Below are 19,779 nucleotides of genomic sequence, written 5' to 3' on the forward strand. Positions count from 1 at the left end.
CAACTGACATTATCTCAAGATGTCTTTGAATTTGTTTTGAAATTTAACCTAGTGAACCTGGCAAACCTCATGTTCCTACTATTTCTCCAAAAGCAGTCATCCACATAAAGAGACAACTGCATCTTGAGATGTATTTGGGAATTTCAGGAGTTGAGGTATGCCTGCCACTAAGCTGCAGGAGTCAGACTGAGGACTACATATATAAACTGGTACCCCTGAGCAAGGAACAGACAGCAAACACATAGTTAAAGACTAAAAAAATTCTCCAGACTTAGCACAACAAATCTTCTGAAACATGGTGTATCTTATCTTTGGCCTTAAGCAGTGTGAAGTAGAAGGAGAGAACATTGAAAGGTGAACTTCAAGAATTCACATTTGAGGAAACGGAAACAAAAACTTATAAAGGAAAAACTCCAGAAAGCAAAACCACAGTCATCCTTAAAAAGCGTGAAGTGGAAGCAAAGGGTTTGCTGCAGCTGTCAAAACATGGCAGCATGGTCAAGACCAGGATGGATGTGGAGTGGTCTGAACTGCTTCTCCTCCAAGGAAAAGAGTCGTAGATCGAGCGTGCTGCACTGTTGCACAAGGTCAGGATCCATAAGGTTTGACCCACCCTGTGGGCAGAGGCTGCACAATTGCACTGCTCCTCAGAGCTGTACTACTCACAGGCAAAACCTGTAAATCAGCACGCTTCTTTCAGTTCTGAAGCTATTTCTAATACATGTGTGTAGCCAGATCTATGTTTGCTCTTCATACCAAGTCATGTGGAGCACTGACCAAGGATCCGAGAAGGGCTCAACCATCAAAACCCAGTACCACTTGAGCTGAAAGTAAACCTGTTTTGTTTACTACAGAATAAGCCAACCTCAGTTTATGTACTGTTTATTTCAAATTAAAAATAAACTGCTCTTCAAGCACATGCCAGATATTATGTACGTGAACGTTGCCAAGCTTGAACTATAACTCACGCTTGTGTCCCAATTACAACTGTATGCTTATATACATGGGGCTATGTGCACATGCATGTCACACAATGCTAGTTCTTTACTGTTGGATTATTCTTGTACCATTGTACTATTTATTGTATTATTCTTGAAGAAACAAAGTACCAGTCCAGTACCTGCTTATTTCATCCAAGCACAGTACTTTGTTTTTCACAGTAAGAGAATAACTCAGCATTTTTGAAAAGCCAGTGGCTTTCAAACTGCTTGTCAGAGGCCCAAGAAGGTCTTGGTTGCTCTCCTGCTACTTTTAGCAGAAGAACAAGGAGGACCAGTGGCTATGCCTGACTAAATCCCTGTCTCTTTTGTCTCTTTTTTGCCCTTTGGCAGTTTTCTTTTACATAGACTCCATGATTTTAGCTTAGAAACAGCAAGGCATGTTCCATATCCCTGCTCAAGGAGACAGAAAAAGCAAAGAAAACAACCCCAAAAAATTTTCATTTATCTACTTTTGAAATTAGAAAAAAAATTTAAAAACCAAAACCAAATAGAGCCCAAATAAAGAATGGGATTCCTCCTGTTACAAACCCCAGTAAGTTAATCTACAAAAACTTTGAAGATGAAAAATATGTTGTAAAAAATAAAAATATTATCCACTCAACACAGTACATAATTTTTCCGATATAAGAAACTAGACAAACATATTAAAATATTTAAGTCTTTAAAAAGGGAAAATTCTGCAAAAAAATTACTCAACACTACTAAGGTTAGACTACACATTATGCCAATGCATTCATTTGCACAGCTTTTTGCAACATGACAATGGTCTGGGGTGTGTGTATGTAGGTGTTTATGTCCATTTGAGGGAAACAGTGCAAGAATGCTGAAGGTGACCATTGCCATTTTAAAGGGATATTTCACAAATAATCAAACAAAACCCCTACAAATACCAGTACACATCTGAAATACTGCAAGTCACATTTTACAGCCCTTGACATTAAAAAAAAAAGAAAAACGAAAAAGCCAGCAGAATTAATTCAAGTACATTTGGAGTCGGTCCCTTGTGAACTACTGTTGTTTGCACTTTAGTTGCAGTGAATGTGGACAGAGCTCCCCAAGCTCCTCAAAAAATGCAGAAGAGAGTGCATCTTCCCCAGCCCTGCAAAGTATGTCTGAGTTGAGGTACAATTATCCATGGTTTGCTCAACATCGTGGATGCAAAAACTTGAATGAAAAATTATGCTTGAAAAACACTTTGAAGAAAATTACATAAAATAATCTCTTAAAATAAGAAGCTAGTTTTGTGTAAAGGTAGTCTTTTTGGTACATAATCCTATCAGGATGACAAGCATGGAGCTCCTTCCCAAATTATGTTTGCCTTGGAGCTAATAATAATAATTGTGTTGTCCTGGTCATCTTTCTGACCTGACGTACCCTTTCCCACGAGCCTTGATCCACCACCCAGAAAAACCAGCGGGTGTCACACCCTGGCTGAAATGTACGTTGCTTCTTCACAACTTATGTTCCATACTTAGCTTTGTTCCTCAAAAGGAAAAGCACTTCCCTCTCCGTGTTTCACTTGTCCTTTGAAAATAACACCAGGGGAAATCTGCTGCCAAAGTGGTTAAAGTCTGGTGAATTCCCTGTGGTGCTGCAAGTCCCCTATGCTCTCATAGTCATTCTCTCCTGAAAGAGCAGAGTGGTTTGTGCTAGGCATGGACGAGGTCCTGTCTTCTTCCTGGCTCACTGACTGGATAGCTTCATAGTCCGGCTCCAGCTCCCCGTTTGGTCTGTCTGCTGGCTGAGGCACAGTGGTAGAATTTAGGGTGTTTTCAAAGTCCTTCACACTTGCATAGAGGCCACTGCAAATAGACGGGGACCTCTGAGATGCAATTTCTTGGATGCAGGTGTAAGGAGAATCCAGTGCCTTGATGGCCTGTCCCGGCTTACTCACCGATGAGTACATTGCTGAGATCTAGGAAAAGGAGACACCTGCTGAGTATGAAGCATGGCATAAAGCTTGTGCACCAGTCTGTACCTTTGTACTACTAGGATGTTGGTTATTTAAGAAAAGACAGGATCTTCTGATATAAAGATATCCTTTCTTAAAAGGATATGATTTCTTCCTTGAAAAAAGTATAAAAATTATTTCTTACAAATCCTTCCTTTTCTGGCATGCATTTATAAATCAGTTTTCTTTCAAAAAAAGAATGCTTTATAAAATAAGTTTATAAATGTAAAACTTCCTTGAATATAAAACCCTGGCGAGAAAATTAGAACTGAGCAAAAGAGAATGGCTTTGTGAGCAGGAGCTCTTGCAAGTTTTGCTGTGGTCCTGGAGTCAATTTGGACTCAACAGGGAGAGAGGAATCAAAGGGAGGATCAGATTGAACTGCTTCTAATGTAGTAGAAGGATGCTGTCTGATCCTTAGGGCATTTAAAATTATAATTGTTACTATTTTTAATGATAGTGGCTACTTTTCTGCTTTTAGAGACACTGCAATAGAAGAATAGTTAATCGTTTTTATAGACAGGACTAAATAGGCACCAACACATGTGAAGACAACATTAAAAATCTGAGGATAAATTACTCACAGATAATAGCAAATAGTGCCAATATTGATATGCTCTGTTGACTACACTCTGCCTACAAAGAAGAGCTGCTTCTCAGGCACTGAGTATGTGAACTTTAGACTGGAGACCGAAACCTCTCAGCTGTAAACAGCAGAAAGGGAGCCAGCATTTCATTCCTAACTAAGAATTCCCTCTGGTGAGGTGGTACACTTCAACAAGTGCATGAAAATGGCCCTTCATGAAAAAGTGAGGAGAAGCCCAAATCCACACATGTCCCTCTGCTCAGGGATTACCTGGGCTGATGCCAAGCACAGGAATCAGTCTTAATTCATTCTCCCAGGCCAAATGGATACTAGCCCTTGCACATGACAGATGGCTGAATTTCCCTGCAGGGCTCCTCTGGTACCCAGTATCACAGTCCAACATTGCTCTTCTATTACATTTAATGTCTTTTCCAAGCATGCAAGGCCACTCTGGGTTTGTATAAATCCAGTTAAAAGAGTATATTGACATGAAAATGTCCATTATCATTAGGCAACACAGACTGAAGCCCATGAACCAAATCACTTCTGATAATTTTGGGATTTTTTGGGTGGGTGTGTGTGTGGGGGTGGGTTTGTTTGGTTGGTTAGTTGGTTGGTTGGGGTTTTTTTGTTTTGGTTTGGTTTGGGGGTTTTTTTGTTTTGGTTTGGTTTAGGTTTTTTTGGGGCTGGTTGGTTTTGTTTATTTGTTTGTTTTAGAGGGACATCGACTTGGAGATATCAATAATTCTTACTTTTTACTGATTTTAGCTAACCAAAGAAAAAAATGTCTTTTCTGCTCATCTATACTTCAACTCTTCTCCATATTAGATTACATTAACCCAGTTCAAGATCAGGTTATTCATTAATGTCTGGGAATGCTTCTCCCAGCAGAAGGCATTAGCTCAGTGCCAAGTTTGTGTTTACTTTTAGATCCAGAGAACATATTTATAAATGGCATGGGTGTATGGAGATGATCACAAATAGCCTTATTTATCTTTAACTTTTCTCTTTGTTTAACTCTTCTCCATTTATCTGACCAACAGACATTTAAAAAAAAACTTTATGTTCCAGTACTTTTATTGTGCTTCAGTTTACTTCCCAGAGCCCCAAACACTTTGCATGGGGAAGGTGGAGCATACCTTCAAAAGGCTGCTGGTTATTCTTATTGAGAAGGTTTTGTCATCCAAATCAAGAAATTACCCTAACAATCAACTAATTGTGGCCTCTTATTATTTTCTGACACAATTTTTAACCTATGGGCCTGATACAGCCATATGTTAGAATACTTCTGATTTTAGGAGCATAGCAATAGAAACTCTGTGCAGAGAATCTTGGGCTTTCATTTTCCCTTCACACAAGTTTCACCTTTCTCAGATTCTGCTTAATCACACAGAGCTTATGCTAATTTCTGCCTAAAAACTGGTCTCCAGTTAGTTGCTGAATTTCATGCAAGAAACCTACCTCATCTTCTGTAAGAGATGGATCTTCCTCTCGAGATTTGTAAGACACTGAACTAAGCCTCTGTAAAACAGGAAGAAAGAAAGAAAATAAAAGGCTCATTACCCATCAACAGCGTGAAATCTGTAACAAAACCCTCCCATTATAATCAATACATTACATTTTATGGTCATTTGCTCTCAAGTTCCATTATACATAGCTAATATCCCCCCTATTCAGAGTACTTCTCTGGAGATAACAGCCTTGAGGTTAGTAAAGCTTTTTAATATATCTGCTCTTGTCCTGACCTGAAAAGGGTAAAAATAATGTAATGGTTAGAACAAACTCTGCACCACTGTATCCCTGCCTTTACACTTATGAAGTGCCTGCAGAAGCTTCTGAACAATTAGAAGTCAGCTGTTGTGATTCACCAGTTGCACTTCCACAGGATTTTCAGATACGCTTTTAGAACAATACTCAGCTGACACCTTCTGGATGATTGTTATCTTTCATTCTGTAGATCCTGGACATGCTGCATGGGAGAGCTGTGTCCTCCACCCCTGGAATGCAGTCCCTGTGCAGAGGGGCTCAGCAGCCTGGCCTCACAACCACTCAGACCTGCTGCAGCCCACCCTGAGCTGCAGCCAGGTGACACAGCTGAGTCATTGAAGGATGGAGGGCTTGGTTTGGTATCAAGTCTAATTTCAAGCACCTAAAGTGTAAAACACGTCATGAAACATCAGGGGAAAAGCATTTTGCTCTTATGAAAATGCCTGTGGACCTTTACAACAACAAAGATCCTGCTGCTACACAGCAGCTGTGGGATGCCTCCTCCCTGTGGCAAGAAGGCTTTGCTGGACTCCTGCTCCACAGGGATTCAGAGGGAGCCTTCTAGCACTGTAAAAGGCTGTATTTTGGACTTTCACACTTCTCCAAGTAAAAATACTTCATACCACCTCCAGTGCAAGCCAACATGGAGGACTAGAGCTATTTGTAGCACAGTCAATAAAATACCACTTCCAGGCACACAGAACTTGTTTTCTATTTTTTTTTCTCAGAGGCTCATTGTGATAGATTCTTTCCTCCTTCCATTTTCTTGTTGTTTTTACTTCTGGTAAATACCAAACTTCAGGTTCCTGGGCACTGCTGACAGACCCTGGCCCAAAGCACACTAAAGTTCTGCCTGTTGCTCCTGAAGAGCTTCCCTCCCACTGACAGACTCTCTCACTTCTTTCTCACAGACTGGAGTACAGTGCTATTTAACCTGTGGTTTGTTTACTTAAAAAAAAGAAAAAAAAGAAAAGAAAGAAAAAGGAAAAGTTCAAATATGTTTTGGCTTTGTTAGATCTGCTTCATTCCAGCAACTTAGTTTAGTCTTTCCTCTCTGCAGCATTATTTTTTGTGCTGGAGAGTAAGCTACTAATTTCATCCTCACACATTAAAACAAGCATGTAGTCATAAAATTCTTCAGTGATTTTTCTGTCATCAGTGTGTATATAAGCACCATGTGTCAGGACCCCTTCTACAGTTTCCCACTCAAGTACTGATAAATACCCCAGGGTGTTTGCTATCCTGTGCTGTTCCCCTGGATACAGCATTCTTTCTTCTAAATGTGAAGCTTGTGGTGCATCAGTTTTGGAGGATATTGTTATTGTGGAAACTTAAAAAATTCCACTTGCCTCTAAACATTTTGTACCTAAGAACATTTTAAACTATCCTGAAACCTCAACAGTAGCAAAATAAACATGTATCCTTATTTGCCTTCCACTTTCCTTTCCTTCCTCGACAGCACTTGATTTTTTGCTCTTTGGCTCAGCTGCTGCTCCTCACTTGGGCACAAGAACAAGAAGAACATTCTCCTCTGGTGCATTTGAAAGAGATGCTTTGCCCATCCTCAGGCTGTACTAGGCTGAAATCAGATGGCAGCAGCCAGACAGACACACAGAGAGCATTTCTACCAGTGCTCACCCTCAAAAGGTCTGGGTGAAAAAGGACATACATGCTTTCTTTTTAAATAAAAGAAAGAATTAAATCTATTCTGTTTTTCCAGTATTATTAGAAAAACTATGCTCAAGGTTTTGCAGATGATAGAGGCCTGAAAGAGGCCTTGTGCTACTAAAGGTGTCTTTCTTCAGCAAGTCTTTCCAAAGGATTTGGCTGGTTCACAGCCAAAAACCAGTTTAGGTAAATTTTCATCCATTATTGCACACCTGGCTCTTAAAAGGATGCTTCATTGTTTTCATGCTGTTATATATGGGAATGGTCTCTGGCTTGGTCCACCTAGTTCTCTCCCAGACTGGAGTGCTTCAGGAACTGTCATGGGCTGGGGATCTCCCTGGCTGCCCTCTTTTAGACAGTGAAACTGAAACAGCTTGGAGACAGTCTGTACCTTTTGGCAGGTACAAGCCTTGGTTACACAGGTGCCTCCCTGCCTGTCCCTTCTTTGTGCTCTCATTGTAGTGAGGGAGACTTGCATGAAGTACACACAACCTCTGTCTTCATCAGGGCCAGGGCAGAAGGTTGAAGAGTTTGGGATACAGATGTCATGCTAAACAAAGCAGCTAAGTAGATTCAGAGAAGAGGAAGCAAAACCAGAAACACCTGTAGGGTCTAACTAAAAGAGTTATCAATGTAACATACATTTCCATGAACATCTTGGTTTCAGTTGCCATAATGAAAAAAACAGGCACTGCTCTGTTTTGCTTGAAGCAGCAAAATAAAGGGAAAAATTATCATCATCACAACAGAAAAACAATCCCACAGCCACCTCCCCACACAATGCCAACAATAATGACATTTATATATTCCATCAATTACCATCTCCAGCTCTGCTGCAGCTGTAGCTCTCAAGGACAGGACAGGCACACACCTCGATGCATAATGCATGTACCCAGCAGCAAGCCTGGGAATCATCTGATGCTGCCCAAGATTTAACTCGGGGTGGCTTCAGCTCTGAATACATTTTAATTAGACAAACACCTTTTTTCTGGCACTTAGGGGACTGCATGTGTCATCTCTTGATTAATCCTTCAAAACCTGAACCATTTTAATCAATTCCCACTCCTTGCAGTTACTGACACTGCATACATGGTGTGCTGGGAAGCTACGGAGCAGCAAAGGCTTTTCCTTTGTATCGGTGCCTGGGAAATACAATTACTTTCTGCTAGTCTTTTCACACCTGGTAGGAAAAATGTCACTGTTACACAAAGTTGTTTATCTAAAAGAAATTACTTATGGCTGGAATGTGGGAGGGGGGAATGTTGCTGGATTATTTTTGACAATCACATTCTAATTTTTTACTTAACGAGCTCATTATTTGTCAAAGTGTGCACTGAACAGTCTAGCTAAATAATTTGTATACTGCAAGAAGTTTATTCAGTTGGACTATATTTTTCTTTACACGTTCCATGATTAGTTATTTATTTAACAAGATATTCTTCTACCTTCTTCCTGGATTACTGAAATTCTTCAAATAAGAGAACAACCAGAAACAATAACAACAACTCAGCTCTGTTGAGTGACTTTTTATGTGAATGTTTATATTAAAAAGTCACATTGCAACTTAAGAATTTTTTTGAAATTTGCATCAATACCTACCTAATATTATTTGATGACTCGTACACCACAAATTTGCTAAAGCTACAGTTCTTTCGTTCACAATTAATAAGAAGATACCTAAACATTATGAAAAAATGCCAACTCAGGAGTTTATGAAAAGTGTCTCTATGATCTGAAAGCATCCTTAAAATACTTCTAATAAAAAACTACAAATGGGAAAATAATCTGTTGAAAATGTCTTAATTCTATTTATCAAGGAATTCATCACAACTCATCCCTAAGAAGGAAGAATAAGCTGCTGAGAAAATTTAACTTTTGGCTGTGATTTCAGAACTTAGAAATTCCTTACACTCTGTTTATATATGACATACAGAATTTGACAAAATATGAAAGTGTACAGCTGCAGTCTCTCTCTCTTTCTATCCCTCTCTCCTACAGCAAAGGACAAACTGAGTCACTTTGAGCAGGTGCCTAGCACTTGCTCAGCTAAGGTGATCCAAGGAAAGAAGCACATCTAAAGTAAGGACATCCACCAAGGATGGATCCCTTCCTCTCCTTTTTGTTAGTTGCAGTTTCATTAGAAAAAAAAGAAAGTGGCTTCAGAACAAGCTATACGTGCTGGCAGAGATACTGGAAGTATCTCTGTGGAACAGCTTCCACAAGTATAATACCTTCAAACAAAGAAGCAGAGGCCTCCCATGCAATTCCTGGATAATATTTGGGAAAAGCCTTTGGTAGTGCATAGCTGCAACAATCAAAACTACAGGTGGCAACAGAATGAGCATATGCCTCTAATGCAAAGACTATACTATACATTATCATATTTCCATTTACAGTCTTGCTTCATCTTAGGTGGGGTTTTTTCTTGTTATTTTTTGTTACTGTTATCTCTGTCACCCATATGTTCTTTATCATTATCTGGCTGTTTGATGAGGATAAATATTTGCAGTCTTTACCTTTTCTGGTTTACTTGCTCCTTCTGTCACTTCTTCTTCCACTTCTTTTTCTTGCACATTCTCATTTTCATCAAGAAGCTTCATGGGTACTGGAGGGGGAAGCTCATCCTCTACATCTGGTATGTTGTCTAGAGGACTTTCTGAATTTGCACTTTGGCGACTCTTCTTATTTCGGTCAACAGATGCATATTCTGCTGACTCAATTCTGCACTCAGGAATCTGATTCTGACCTTCAGAAACTGTCAGTGAAGCCTTTGATTTGCTGTTAGAGTTCCCTTCTAAAATGACTACTGCTCCAACATCTTTAATTTCCTTCACAGTTTCATACAAGCAGTCTTCAACTATGTTCTCCTGAGAGGAGCTGTCTTTCAAGACTTCATAAGGCCCTTCCATTCCAAGACCTTGATCATTTTCTGCATTTCTAGATGAGATTATAGTTTCCATGGGGTTGTTAGGAGGAATACTGGGTAGTTCCCGGCTCTGGTGACATTTTATAGACTTTCCAAGACTATCCTGTTGATCTAGTAGGTCAGTAGATGTCTGTACTTCTTCATAAGGCTGGATACAGGCAGCTGTACTGTCCTCAGAAAGAACTAAAGAAAATGACAGAGAAGTATTACAAACAAAGGCTAACTAATAACTAAAAGGTGTGATTTGGTACTCTCTACATCACTTTGTTTTTGTGACATGCTGGAAATGATAAATGATATTAATGCCTGGAAATGCCAGAGATTAGCATGCTTTTTGCTTAGCAAAAGGTTTCAGTTACAGACATTTCTGCACTCTACTGGTAAAATATCTTTCTCACAGCATCTAAAATAGTCTGTACACCCCCAAGTCACATTATATGGCAACAGCATTCACTGTCAGAACAGGGGGTGGGAAGTTAGTTGTGCATGGATATTCAGCTGCCTTGTACTCATTTCACTGAATGATTACAGAGTGCTCAGTAGTCTCAGGAGGGAAACAGGTGGGAGGCCACAAACCAAGCGCCTTAAAAAAATCCTTGTTAGATTTCCCTCTTTGCAATTCCCCATTCTTTGGAACCTAAAGGAAAGCGTTCCTTCTTCACTACCATCCCTCAGCTTGTTTAACATGCTGGCCAGATTCTCCTTGGAATTGCACTTCTCTCAGCCCTCCCTGCACGCTACACCAGAAGCTCCTCACCGAAGGCTGAGCCATACTTCCCTTAGTCTCGCAGCACATAATGTAGGTTGACAACCTACTAACAAGCTGGCCATATGCACAAGAGAGAAGACTAGACTTCAGAAGATAGTGTTAGGCAGAACATGTTGTTTTAGGTCCCAGAAGTGGGCCACATGTCATTGTCACTGGAGCGTATTAGGGACTGGAATGTATGGGGCTTCTCATCTTACACCACTCGTGTGACATTTGCATGTATTCATGGGCATATACAAGCATGTTTCAAGCATGGTAGGTAACTTTACCTCACACTATTTCTTTTAAAAATCACTTCTGAACAGCTTCGCTTTTCCTAGTACAGTTCCAAAGGCACTATCTCAACAAAACCAACCCATTCTTCTGTGTCCTTCAGTGTGTGTGACATGGTGAGAGAAGCCAAAGCAGTCAATGCCCTTGATTTGGTGGTTGCCATGGACATTGCTTTCTCTTGTGTTCAGGGCATGCAGACACATGTGAGCACCTGCATACCCTGACTGCAAAACTTAGGACAGAACTGGAGGTGTAAGATGGTAATCACTATCTGAACAGGAGATGCCTTTCTGGTCCTTGATTCTAGGGATTTCTGTGCTGTGCTGAGTACCCTTACAGAACCCAGTATGCACACATGCCATTCAGGCTGGAGGGGATAATAAAAAACAATGAGAGTTCAACTTTCTGTGCTTCTGTAGTTATGGGTGGTAGCACAGAAGGGGTCGGTGTAGCTGAAGGGTTGGCATAGAGAAGACAGTGCTGGCAGGTTGGGTAAAGGAAAAAACCACAGCATTTGATAGTTCTGCTTCCATAGCCCTGCCTCTGCTCAAAAAGCTAGCAGAAGCAGGAATAAAAAGAACTATTAACAAAAAGTGCATAAAGTATAAGTAAGAAATTAAAGCACAGGGGTTCCTGTTATTCAGAAGGGCTGTTATGCAGTGTAAGCTGAGTATAATATCAGACAGTCTGAAAACTGTCTGCTGGTTGACAGCACACCTTTTAGCAGCAGCTCTGACAGCTGCACATGTGGTGACTCATGGCAGAGAGAAATACTTCCATTCTGCAGGGCTTTGCTCTGCACATCAAATCCCTCAGGGAACCACATACCTACATACACAACAAGCCAATGGATGGGAATAGCAATTAGCTGCAAAAACAAAGTTTAAAAATTACTTTGGATACTTGTCTGCAAGGGGTAAAGTCTGAATAGCTTAGCCTCTGGTTGCAGGAGATGAGAAGAAAGCTGTAAGTTGGAGTGGAGCCCCTGGTGTTGCTGTTAGTGTGAAGACAACAGTTGGCTCTCAGTGGCTCTGAGCTGAGAGTGAGTTTATTTTTAGTGAAGCTGAGTAAAATATTTTCCAGCGATGCTTCAGGGTGGATCATTTTGAGTGTTCAGCAAAGCAAAGACTAAAGGAAAAAAAGGAAGCCTGTTTATGTTGCCTGTTTTCTAAAATATAAAAATGTAAGTGACAGCACAGCACAGGACCGTGATCCAAAGCTGTAATCCCTGGAGGAGGACCTGAAATACTTCCACAGGCTCCTGGAGCACTTTTGAAACTCTGAGGTGCAATTTCATTTTCTGGTTTTATCCCAGTTCCATAGCTTACCAATATTAGGGAAGGTGCCATTCTCTGCCTGATGACCTGGCCAATCTGCAGGTATAGCTTGGTGACCCAGATCTGGTGGCCCAGGAGGGGACCTCAGCACCTTCCAGTGTTGTCTGGCGTGGAGGACTGGGAGCAGGGGTGTAGGGCTGTGCCAGAGCACATCCAGCAGTGAAGTGGAGATGCAGCTGAAACTACCTGAATCTCCATGAGATTATCATCTCCACTGACTTCCCAGCAAGGCAAACGACTTTGTGGCATTTTTTGACTTGGTTGTAAGTTCTGTGTGATCTGGTGTCAGACCTGCAGAGGTGTGCAGAGTATTCTGACAAATGGCTTGCCTGTGTGCTTGGAAAGCTGTTGGCTGGAAACCTGACACCTGAGGGATCACCAGCCCAGGACGCCCAGGATCACCGGAGGGATCCCAGCTAAGGTGGGAGCTGTGACACCGGGACAGTGCTGCTGGCTCATCCCACCTGCAGGGAGGGGCTGCCACCACTCACCATCACCATTGCTGAGGGCCCCGTTCTGTTCACTGTTTGGGGGAGGCTCCGTAGCTGAACTCGTGATGGAATGGCTGAAAACTTCCTTCTCAGAAGGCTGCAACACAAATTGATGACCATTGGATCAGAATAAATGTTCACATGAATACACATGCAACGAATTTCATTCTCATCTCCAGAGCTCTGGCCCACGGCTATTACTGGCAGGAGAACCAAACCATGCTGACTAGATTCAAAGGTTTAAGTGCCTGTGTTTAAGTTGTGAAAAAGAAATAAATGCAAAGATGTCCAGAGTGATGTTCTCTTCAAGCTTTATGGTAATAGACATTAGACATAGGCTTTAACCTGTGAGAAGACAGCAGCTGACAAAGGGTGCACTGCCCCTGGGCTGCAGACGGAGTGAAGGAAAGGCTGGAGTACAGTGGTGCCAGAAAGGGCACTGAGAAAGTGCAGATTATCAGGATCTACACTTTCCTCCTTTTCCTGTTGTGCAACTTTTAAAATTTCCCATGCTCAACCACCTTGAAATTCCTGAGCTATTTTCTAATCTGTTGTATTTTGCCTGGAGCTTGGTACAAACCAACCACAAGACAGACACAAACTGCCAGAAATAAATACTTACCACATTCATCAGATTTTCATGATCTCCATTCTGATTTTTGGCCTTCTTTTCCCTTAATGAAAAAGGCATATGAATTTTTACTACAAATTATGCTAATATACAAATGCCAATAATTCATAGACCTAATACTCCTGCAGGGAACAGAATTATGATCCAAAATAATATTGAAAATGGAATAACTGAAAATTATTACAGGAATTGCTATGACCTCTGTGTAAAAACACCATTGAGGCAGAATGGTGATAAACATAACTGAAAAGGTACAACAAACACACAAACCCCTTCTTCTCACTCAGTGTAAGACCACAGTGAGAAGTGACTGATGATAATTATTATATAATGTAAATAATTATGTAGAGACAGGACATAGGGGAATGGCTTCAAACTGAAAGGGAACAGGTTTAGATTAAATATTAGGAAGAAATTCTTTACTGTGAGGGTGATGAGACACTGGAACAAGTTGCTCCAAGAAGCAACTACTTGTGGATGCCCCATCCCTGGCAGTGTTCAAGGCCAGGCTGGATGGGGCTCTGAGCAACCTGGTCTAGTGAAATGTGTCTCTGCCCATGACATGGAACTAGATGATCTTTAAAGTCCCTTCCAACCCAGGCCATTCTATAATTCTATGATAATAAAAATATTATTTTTCAATTTAATTGTATCTGAAATTCTCAGATATACATTCTGGTGACAGACTACTTAGGAAGTCCCTTAAACTGTGTCAGTAAAAAGTGTGTATCCTATGAGGAACTTAAAAAGGCCAACAAAATCCAGATAACTTTCACTAAAAATGCCAGTCAAAATAATAATAAGCATGAGCAGTTCAAAAAGGTGTACAAATTTCACAGCAGCAGGGGCCTACATTTTTAAAGGAATCCCACTTCCCTGGGTCCTTCATAGGAGTCTAAGCATGGATGACATTTCCAATTTTTACCATTTGGGAAATACAGCTCTTATTCAAAAATACTGCAATAAAGTATAAGCTTAAAATAATGTTACTCCTTCCCTTAGATGAAAAGTCAAATAAAAAGAAGAGAAAATATTGACAATATGGAATTTTGGCTTCTTCTAAAGTCTGCAGTACTTCCACATTAGCAACTGTTAAAATTCTGTCTAATTGGGAAATAAGAAAACAGCAAGTGAGCATGCACCAATGCAGAGCAGAGAAAGTTAAAAGCTGAATTTCCTCTCTGGAAGTTTTTCTGACTCTGATATTTTAGAAAGAGCAAACTTTGGTCCGTTTTCTATGTCCTCATCCATTTTTGAAGAGTAAGCCAGGAAGAAATTCTGCATAATTGCATTTATGCACAACCAACCTGCCCTACAGAATGACCTGAAACAAAAAGATACTATGTCTAAACTAGCAACACAAGAACTTATTTAAAAAATCACTAGAATATTTCAGGCAGTGTATCTCTGTAACTGCAAAGATTACTCAGTGGTTTGATCCATCTTTCTAGAAATGTTTCAAGGACTGGTGTGTTACAAAACAAAACATAGAATTATAGAATCATTTGGGTTGGAAAAGGCCTCAAAGATGATACACGATATAGTACCTACACGCAATGTTTGTGGGCTAAAGAATATTTAAAATAGGCTTTCTACTTTAAAATAAATTTTTAAAAAATTCTACTTTTTTTACACAGATATCACAGGAAACTGTGACAAGAAGAAGATACTGAAGTGTCAACTTACAGTTTACAAAAGTGTTTTTCCTGAATCACATGAAATTGCATGTTCTAACTTAGGCCTTTTAGGGTTTCAACCAATTCTGGGACCTGTTTTTGCCCACAACTCTGTTTTGCATGGTGGGCATTAGATAAATCCTGCTGGAAAACAGGGCCTTCCACCATAGACACTTCTTGTGCCAATACAGTGCATTTTATGGCTGCACAATTCCCTCAGTGCTCTCAAAGCTGAAGAGGTGAAAGCACATGCTCCTTATAGACACATGCATCCAAACTGCAGACTTGGCTGCTGTACTGGATTTTTCCCCTACAGACTTGGCTGATTCAGCTGTGCTTGCAAAATATAGCAATAGCAGTATGGACCACATGGACCACAGCAGCCCCACTGCTCATAGCAAAGGATGGACTGGTCTGGCCTGTGCAAGGGCACCATGGACAGACTGCAGGCTGCCCACAGCAGGGCTCAGCTCATGTGCCATGAAGGAGCCTTGAAACATTTATAAACTAAGGCAGTAAAAGTGCCTGTATTGGTGAAATTGAATCCTCTTATAGGGAATAAAATAAGGATAAGGTATAAGGCATTAATTAGTATGTAATTAGTATCACTATTTGATCCTTACTCATTTTTGCTTGAAAGGCAGATCAATATTATATTCCCTATACTTCAGGAATGACCACAGCAAAGCTGATGTACATAATCACTTCCCTTTCCTTTTTACTTGTATCTTTTTTTGTCCTGTTTAGCCCACCTAATATTCTCAGTTTCAGCTTAGAGGTGTGATCTGCTAACACTCAGTGTCTACCTGTGCTCCAGGGGAAACCACTGAACAAGCACAATTGTGTACTTCCTTCACAGCAAAAGAAAAATATAATTAGATTTCAGAATGAATAGAACTGTTCAAACTGAAGTTTGCTCTGAAAACAGTACCTTTTAAATTTATTTCTGTACCTCAGTCCTCAGTATTTCCTACTAACTATTTATACAGGAAGCTATGTCCAAAGTGAATCAAGAACCATTAAGCCTTGGAGCCTTACCCATTGCAGCTGGAGCAGAGGAAGATGAGGAAGGTGAGGAACAAGAGCGTTGTCATGGCTGCCAAACTTCCCCAGAGGACTACATGGATCTGTCCACTGCCTAAAAAAACCCCCTCTAGCCCCATGGTCCTAGCAGGAGCTGGTATCACTTGGGGTGGACGAAGCTACTCCTTGGAGAAGAGCGACATCTGTGCTGCAGGCACCTTCTATTTCTGCAGAAGGAAAAAACACCATCAGAGGTTAAGAGAAATTTTGAAGATAATGAATCTGACAGCTACAAGTCTGGCAGGAGAGATTTTCAAATCCAGATCTTATGAAAACCAGTTTCAAGTACAAGCCAGCCAGCCAAAGAGATTTTCAGCTACATTTCTGACATAACAGAACAGATTTGTCAAATATTAACACAAGCTGTTACCTATCTACAATCTCAATGTGAATAAAAGGTAGTACAGCATCTCTTGTATTTTCAGGAAAAGATGTATAAACCCACTTTGAGGGACACAGTAATCTATTTTGTGGTTATATTTGTAAATTTCATTGAAAAGTGAGCTTTTGAAACCAGCTACAACTTCTGCAAAGTTAACAAGTGAAAAAGGGAGCTGCAGCAAGCATTCACCTCCTTCTCTCTCAGTCTCTCCTGCCTGCACGTGATTCAAGGCTTAAAGTGCAGTGACAAATAAGCGAGGTAAGTCTTTGAAAGGAATACCACAACAACCTTTCTCACAGCAGATAAGATCCAGCCTTATTTCTGTGTTACATGCTTATTTTCTTAATAGTATGTCTGGAGAGTAACAATACTGAACTTTGTTTTTTAGCCTCTCCCCGAGTCTGAGAAAACAGCAGAGCAAAGTAAACAGGGTGTTTTTTTAAGAGCTTGAATAAACACAACTTTTGTTACAGCAGAGCAGCCCATAGGGAAGACTCCTGGGTAAACCCTATTTGTGACATATAAGTTTTGGTATAAAATATATTCTAAAGTTCTACATATATTTAATGCAATACATTGTTGACATGGCAAAATTAAAAATAATTTATTAATTCTTCATTCCTGAAAGTATCAATTCCTCCATAATTTGGTAACAGGTTATGCAAAGACTATTTACACACTTTCAGCCTGACTTAGTTGACAAAAATTGAAATAGAATACAATGGCTAAGAAATGAGCAGATATATTTTGGGAATGAAAAAGTAGCACAAATATAAGATTGACAGTGTCTAAAGCCACTAATGACTTACTTTAATGCATATATATTCATAGAATTTTTTTGTATAAGAAATATGTATGTACATATATTTATTTCTTTACAGCAGAAGCACCCTTTGTTAAAACAAATTCAATTGAGTGCCAATGTCATACTTGTATACAAAAATCTATCACCATTTTGTTATTAAAATCTTACGAGAAAAGAAGATTTATTTCCAGAAAAAGCCCTTCAGATCAAAGGAAATCTGGTGAATCAGAGAAGATACTCAGTTACATATAACAACTACGTTATGTGACTGGGTAGCTCTTACAAAGCAACATTTCTGTTCCTGCATCAAATGGACTCATTAATTTCAACCATGCAGGATCAGACTTCTGAACTTCTGAACACCTTCCAAGAAGAACCTTACTTATTTATCCACAGTGGATAAAAGCTTTTTTAAAACACTTTTTCCTTTACATAATAATGGCATGGATATAAATCGAAATGGGAATAAACAAACAAAAGATGGAAAAAGTTGCTGATACTGAAAAGACCAGTTTCAAGGTGTAGTTAAATATTTTTAGTTTGGGCAAGAAAGAAGAAAGCCAGACATTGTGTAACTTTTCCAAACCCCTAAATACACAGGAAAAACAGGTGCCACACACCTTGGCAAAGCACATACATCTTACTGGTAAGTCTTGAGCACTGACACCCAAGAGCCACCACTCTTCAGCAATGACCACTGCCAAGAAGTGTGCCTCTCTGGTTACCTTGGCAGAGCCTGAAAAATTAAACATTTAAAAGCAGTGGCACGTCACTCTAAAAATTATGTATACAGCAGATGATACAGCCCTGCCTCATCCCTATTTTAAGGCCCAGGTTGGGTTATTCCTACACGGAGTTATAGTCATAGCACTGACTGTGACATGGAGAGACCTTAAGGGAAACTGAATCAGATTTAGTCAGGAGCAAACCTGATGTAATGCCCACAAAGACCTCTGTGATCTCATGCAAGGGCACTGTGCATTGGTATGGATTCCTGTAAAGGTGATGGACTGTCCTCATCTAGAAAACATTACAAAGCACACTGTGCTGGCTGCCTTAACTAGCTCCAAACCCTTGTTAAGATGGTTGAACTTTTAAACTTTCCTTTTCTTTTTTGTGAATTTTCAAAAACATTTTCTGCCCCAATAAAACTTAAAAAAAAATCTTTAAAATCTTTAAAAAATCTTTTAGTTTCTTTTGCCCAATCCTTTTGCCTTCAAAACCCCCTAATTTTCTTTTTTCTTCAGAAAAAAAATGATGAAACGAACATGGAATGTAAAAACAAAGGAAACTGAACAAAATCTTTTTTTCCAGCATTTCTGTTGTCTTTTCTTCCTTGGTTTTCCCAAAAAATAAAAAGAATGCAAATGAAAAAAAGAAACTTCTTTTTTCAAATATTGAAATACAGAAGAAAGAGAGAGAGAACGAGAGAGAGAGAGAGAGAGAAAGAGAGAAAGAGAGAGAGAAGGAGAGAGAGAAAGAGAGAAAGAAAGAAAGAAAGAAAGAAAGAAAGAAAGAAAGAAAGAAAGAAAGAAAGAAAGAAAGAAAGAAAGAAAGAAAGAAAGATATAAGAAAGAGAATAGGGCTTTAAAATCTTTTTTCTTAAAACAGACACACATTTTTATTTTCTCTTAGAGCAGACACAGACCTGTCTTAAAGATATTTAAATTATTTCTATTACTAAGTTCATAATTTTGAGAAGGATACTATACTCTCAGAAGACTAAGTAATGTAACAAGCTAATACTGTAAAAAAAGGTGTGTGTTTTTTTTTTCTTCTTCTAAATACATATACTTAAGGACTTGAAATCAAGATAATGTTTGAGCTAAGGAAAGCTAGTGATACATGGGGAGCAGCCCCATGGAAAAGCTGCGTCTTTGAAGGCTCCAGTACAGAGCTGGGAAGTGTTGGGATGAGCCAGAGCAGATGGAGTTCAGGCTGAACTGCAAAAGGAGTGAGATCAGAACCAGTCAGTCAAGGAACACCTCTATGTGTGATGTCAGGAGGGAAGCACAAGACTGATGCTACACATGAGGCAGCCCACCAGGCAGAAGGCAAAATAGCAAAGGGAATGACCAAGGCCAGAAGATGTAGTTAATTTGCAGGGAAACAGCACAAAACGCTTTGACTATATGCTGAGAGAAAGAGGTCAGAAAAGGACAGAAAAGCACAGTGGCACTTGAACCAGGGGAGGTGACTGCTGCAGACACCTGTGCATGCAGAACAGAAATAACTAGGAACAGACTGATGACAGGTGAAGCCCTGAATGAAGGAAGCTGAGCAGGCAAAATGTGATCAGTGATTCCTCTTAGCTCTTTGAATGGCAGGAGTTTAGTGCTAAAGGACCTAGAATCTGCTCAGCACACATGACAGCCAAAACTAAATACAATTATAACACAAAAACATCTCAGCCTTGCAGTACCTTAAGGGGAC

At 39.9% G+C, this 19,779-nt stretch overlaps 1 protein-coding gene across 3 annotated transcripts in view; it reads right to left on the minus strand.

Moving 5' to 3' along the window:
* Positions 1–866: 866 nt before the first annotated feature.
* Positions 867–19,779, minus strand: part of PAG1 (phosphoprotein membrane anchor with glycosphingolipid microdomains 1) — a 103,167-nt gene continuing 84,254 nt past the window's right edge. For all 3 annotated transcript variants that reach the window (XM_014870721.2, XM_088176706.1, XM_014870719.2), the window contains exons 3-8: positions 16,115–16,326; positions 13,392–13,443; positions 12,770–12,866; positions 9,490–10,082; positions 5,000–5,059; positions 867–2,916 (exon numbers count right to left, since the gene is read on the minus strand). In XM_014870721.2, the coding sequence (XP_014726207.2) occupies positions 2,566–2,916; positions 5,000–5,059; positions 9,490–10,082; positions 12,770–12,866; positions 13,392–13,443; positions 16,115–16,239 (1,278 nt within the window). In that variant the 5' untranslated portion in view covers positions 16,240–16,326 and the 3' untranslated portion in view covers positions 867–2,565. The remainder of the gene's footprint in view (positions 2,917–4,999; positions 5,060–9,489; positions 10,083–12,769; positions 12,867–13,391; positions 13,444–16,114; positions 16,327–19,779) is intronic.

The sequence above is a fragment of the Sturnus vulgaris genome, chromosome 1 (genome assembly GCF_052056855.1).
Source record: "Sturnus vulgaris isolate bStuVul1 chromosome 1, bStuVul1.hap1, whole genome shotgun sequence".
Classification (NCBI taxonomy): domain Eukaryota; kingdom Metazoa; phylum Chordata; class Aves; order Passeriformes; family Sturnidae; genus Sturnus; species Sturnus vulgaris.